Here is a 5,563-nt window from a genome sequence, read left to right on the forward strand (position 1 = left end):
TTTAATCAACCCTATTTTCTCGCATCGAATGTATAAGACCCAGTGTATAGTGCATGCACAAGTTCATAGCAAGTATGAAATTTATGATAACATTTAATGATAATATCGAGACTAACGGCACAAATCTACCAATTTATCGGTGGTATTCAAAAGCAAAACGAAATTCTCGAAAACGCGATAACTCCTTTTTCGCGTTTCTCAAGCATTTCGCCGCTCTTTTTCATTTCTTACTCCGTCCAAATCAACAGCAGCACACCCTTTTTCACTCCACTCTTTCTCTCTCTACAAACAACCAAGAAGCAGCAGCAGAAGAAGAAAGATGGGCGAAGGAAAAGGCTCATCCCTAGTTCATCTTCTAGTTATCATCTTATGCTTAGTTGCTTTTGGTTTCGCCATTGCCGCTGAACGCCGCCGCAGCACTGTACTTTCTCTTTCTCTCATCTAAATTTGTACTCTTTATGTCGAATTTCATCTGTAAGCTAGGGTTTTCTGTTCGATTCCTTATTTCCTCTGTTCACATTGATTTTCTCATGTTTAGCAACGATTATATCTGCTGACTTGCTAAACGAGTTCGTCATTTCAATTCCATTCTTCTGCTTCCTGAGATCTAGGTTTTCGAACACTTAAGCTGCTATGAACTTATACACAATTTTTTAGTGATTTTTAGCTTGTAACTGTTCTTAGAGTTCTTCCTTTCTGTTTATGTACTTCATTTTCAAATAATCGAAACTCATGATGATCGTGATTCGTGAGGTTATTGAATTTGTGCTTTATTGATGACAGGGGACCATTCGCACAGATAATGCAACCAATTCCACTTACTGCGTATACGATTCAGATGTAGCAACAGGCTATGGCGTTGGCGCCTTTCTGTTTCTTCTCTCAGGCGAATCCTTACTCATGGGAGTAACCAAATGCATGTGTTTTGGAAGGCCATTAGCACCTGGTGGAAATCGAGCTTGGACCATCATCTATTTCACATTCTCATTGTAAATCTTTCATTCTCTCAACAGATATCCAAAAGAAACAAACCTTTTTTGTCCCAATTCTTGAAACTTGAAACTAAAAAGTGTTGTGTTTTTTGCATGATTTGTAGGCTGAGTTTTGTGGTTGCAGAAGCTTGTTTGATAGCAGGGGCAAAGAAGAATGCATACCATACAAAATACAAGGGGATGACAGAAAGCTTTTCATGTGATACATTAAGGAAAGGTGTTTTTGTTGCAGGAGCAGTGTTTGTGGTGGTGACAATGGTTCTGAATGTGTATTATTACATGTATTTCACTAAGGCTACAACTCAGCCTGCTCATAAAAGCAACCGATCTAGCTCAACTGTTGGAATGGCTTCTTATGCATAAGACCATGTTTTGAGAATACTTTAAAGGTGTACATTTAGCATCATATGATTGCAATTATTATTTGTTGTTAGATATATGGGAATTTGGTTCTTGATCATATTATGAAAAGATCGGTTTTTGTTTGCTTGTGATCTTTGTTTTTGTGGGTCTTTTTCTGTTGGATGAAGTTGGTTTTGACCTAATTGTTTTACTTAATCCGGATATCTAGATAGAATGAGTTAATGGGTTAAGCAAAAAACGTGGCTTAATGTATCAAGACATCAATACTTCCCTTCTTGAATATTTGTGAAATTGTTGTTGGAAGGTAAGGGGAAAATGGTCATATTAGTATCATTAACACGGATTATTAAGTATCTCTCATTTGTATATGGGAAATTTGAAATTTAGAACAGAATAATAGGTTGTTACCTCTAGACTCTTGTCTTGTCAAATCACAAACTATATATATATTAAAACCCTCGAGTTTATCGAGTTTTTATGATTTAACTCTTTTTTAGTTTTACCCCACAAATTTTCATTCAACTTTATTGTTTTATCATTTGTAATTTTTTATCGGTTTTACACTTAAAGTGAGACTTGCAATAACATCGGGTTAATATTATAAAAGCCTTAAATTTTTAACGCGTAATTGGAAAAAACCTTGATATTTTTTTTATTATTGCTGTGGCCATAATTTTATCGCAGAATTATCACTCTAGCCCACTTACCGAGTTTTATGGTTAATTTGGTTAATTTTTTTTGCAAAATTAGTCCTAAAAAGTTCAAATTTAGTCCCTGAGGTTTGAAAAAAATTACACCACATGGTATTTTAATTTTATTTTTTGTTTTTTGTATACTTTATTTATTTTAGGTTTTTTTTTTATAAATATATGTACAGTTTTTATTTTCTTATATATATATATATATATATATATATATATATATATATATATATATATATATATATATTACTTATTATCATTTTATAACTTTATTTTTCAACAATTTTTTAAAACCTTTTTACCTTTTGTTTTCTATTTTTAGTGTATATATAGAGTATATTAGAGTTTTTTTAGGTTTTTTCATATTTCTTTTCGTATTATATTTTATTTTTTTCATCTTTTTATTTATTTATTTTTTTCTTATTTGTTTTCCAATTTTTTGTTTTTTTTTTTTTTTTTTGTATTTTCATCTTTTTATTGACATTTTCAAAAAATATAAAATGTATTAATATATTAGAGTATATTACAATTTTGATAATTTATAGTTTTTGTAATTGTTTTTTATTTTTATTCAAATAAATAAAGTAGTTATGTTTATATTAGTAATTTCGGTTCAACTTATTTTCTTTTTTTTTTCTTTAGTGCTATTATATTTATGTTACGAAAAAAAAATGAAAATTAGTGTTTCAATGTGTTATATAACTTGCAAATTAAATCATATTTCTATATGTGATATCAATAGACTAAATTCAAGATAATATTTTTCAATTTGATAATAGACTAGAAAAAACAAAACAAAAAAAATAATAGTCGATCTTTATAAAAAAAACTTGTTATAGTAATTTATATTGAATTCAAGTTCGTTTACTTGAATCAAAGTAATAAAAACATTAGAAAAACCATAAATAAATAAAATAGGGAAAAAAATAGAAAACAAAAATTATAATATGAAAAAACCTTAGAAAAAATATTAGAAAAACCATAAATAACAAAAAATAGAAAAAAAATAAAAAAATAAAAAGGTGAAAAAAATAAAATATAATACGAAAAGAAATATGAAAAAACCAAAAAAAAAACTCTAATATACTATATATATACACTAAAAAATAGAAAACAAAAGGTAAAAAGGTTAAAAAAAACTGTTGAAAAATAAAGTTAAAAAATGAAAATAAATACATTATATATATAAAAAGAAAATAAAAAATGTACATATATTTATAAAAAAACCAAAAATAAATACAATATACAAAAACAAAAAATAAAGTTAAAAAACCATATGGTGTAATTTTTTTCAAACTTCGGGGATTAAATTTGAACTATTTAGGACTAATTTTGCAAAAAAGTTAACCAACTTAACCATGAAACTCGTTAAGTAGGCTAGAGTGATAACTCTATGAGAAAGTTGTGGCCACAACAATAATAAAAAGATATCAGGGTTTTTTTCAGTTACGCGTTAACAATTTAGGACTTTTATAATATTAACCCCAATAAAATCTTTAAGTTCGCAAAGTTTTTATGGTTTTACCTTAAGTAGTTTTTTTTTCTTGTTTTACCCATAATTTTTATGTTATTTGTTAATTTTAACCATTTTACAATTTTTTGGTTCATGATGAAGTATTTTTTGTTGACTTTGCATTCCTGGTCATCATCTTAACAAAAGAAATTAAGAATGGCAACGGGGCTCGGCATGGTTTTCCAAACCCACCCTGATATCTTATCGGAGTGTCCCGTCGGGTTTTGGGTATCTTATTAGATTTACAATAATTTATAAAGAAATCTTTTTTCTAGTTTAGGATACCTTGGTGTCTTATAAAAAATACATGTTCTAGCCTCCATTTTAAATTAAAAATATGATGCATCACTTTAATAAAACAAAGTGGACGTTGTTATATAAAAACTATTTGATTTAAGTTTAGTGTAATACGTCAAAATATAAAAATGATCATTCACACCAAATTGTTAATAATTAAAAGGATTTTCCGCTGTAAGTATTTAATCTTTGAATGCATGCAATTAACATTAAAAGGATTCGAACATTATATATATATATATATATATATATATATATATATATATATATATATATAGAGAGAGAGAGAGAGAGAGAGAGAGAGAAGTAAGTTCATATAAAAACAATAAATAATGTGAGAACGTAAAAACACTAAGTTTATGTTATTATTCTATAATGAAAGTTGTATATGTGTATTGTTGAAATAATTCTAATACGAATATTTACGTTTGATTATTCATATATTCATTAGAATGTTATTATTCTTTTATAAATTTATGAATGTGCAATATTGTAGTAAATTATAATTTTAGTTTTAACCTGTGAGTATTCATTTATTCATTGCTAAATAATGACATGAAACTGTGGATACAAAATTCATTGCAAAATAATAACATAAAAATAATGTTTTTATGTTTTCACACTATTTACTGTTTTTATTTGAACTATACTCTCTCTCTCTCCCTCTCTCTCTCTCTCTATATATATATATATATATATATATATATATATATATATATATATATATATATATAATCGAGGTGGGGCAGCATAGGACAAGGATAACCCACTCACTACCCCGTACACGATAAAAAATCATGATATTGACTCGTTACCTGACCCGAAATGATAGGGTTTCGGGCTTTTTTGTCATCCCTAAAAGAAATGAAAAGAATATGGCTCGAACTTGAGACCTAATAGGTTTAATGGATATCTTGTAGACCTTTAACCATATCAAACTTATATATATATATATATATATATATATATATATGTATATATATATAAGTGTTTTTTTTCTTCGCAAAATGATATAGTGATTCCTAATATAAGACTAAAATTGGAAGCCAGAAAGTGCAGGTGGTGATGGTGGTGTTGAATCGCTTCTAGAGAGAAACACTCATAGAGAGGGTTGAAGAAGGATCGAGATGAAGATGGTGGGTTTTTGGGATGGTGCAGAAATCGAGCACCAGTGGACGAAAGTTGTGGTTCGGTGATTGAGGCGGTCTAGTTTCGTAAGGCGGCGAAGGCCCAGTGACTTGGGGTTTGACCAAAAGGCAATGCAAATCAAAAGTCAAAGTTAACGGTCAAAGTTGACTCACCATGTCGTGGCCCCCAAACGACAAAACGGACGTGTTTTTCCTCAGTCACCATGCCAAGGCAGCCTAGGCCATGCCCTAGGAACTGGATCCAAAATGAATTAATGAGTTAAGTCAAATCCTTCAATACAAAAGGTTCCAAAGTCCAGATCTGATCATTTCTAATTCCCAAATGGATAAATTTTCCACCTTTATCCCTTAAGACCCACCAAGAGGTCCAGATTTCAAGTCTTAGATCCAAGAAGTCTAAAAATGGCAATGACTTAATCAAGAAGCAACCCACCAAGAGGTCTAGATCTTAAGTCTTAGATCCAAGAAGGCTAAAAATGGCAATGAATTAATCAATAATCACTTAATCCCTTAAGTCTTAAAGCCATCTGCCGCAGAAGATCTTATAAC

The 5,563-nt window shown here is 29.3% G+C and overlaps 1 protein-coding gene across 1 annotated transcript; it reads left to right on the forward strand.

Moving 5' to 3' along the window:
- The first annotated feature begins 205 nt into the window (after positions 1-205).
- Positions 206-1,481, forward strand: LOC145092737 (sodium/hydrogen exchanger (DUF1218)). The gene is made up of 3 exons (XM_079030720.1): positions 206-421; positions 784-989; positions 1,097-1,481. The coding sequence occupies exons 1-3, from the start codon at positions 320-322 to the stop codon at positions 1,353-1,355; spliced, it is 567 nt and encodes a 188-aa protein (XP_078886846.1). The 5' UTR covers positions 206-319; the 3' UTR covers positions 1,356-1,481.
- The last annotated feature ends 4,082 nt before the right edge of the window (positions 1,482-5,563 follow it).

Source organism: Lactuca serriola, chromosome 3 (genome assembly GCF_051521515.1).
Source record: "Lactuca serriola cultivar US96UC23 chromosome 3, Lser_US96UC23_V15, whole genome shotgun sequence".
NCBI lineage: Eukaryota > Viridiplantae > Streptophyta > Magnoliopsida > Asterales > Asteraceae > Lactuca > Lactuca serriola.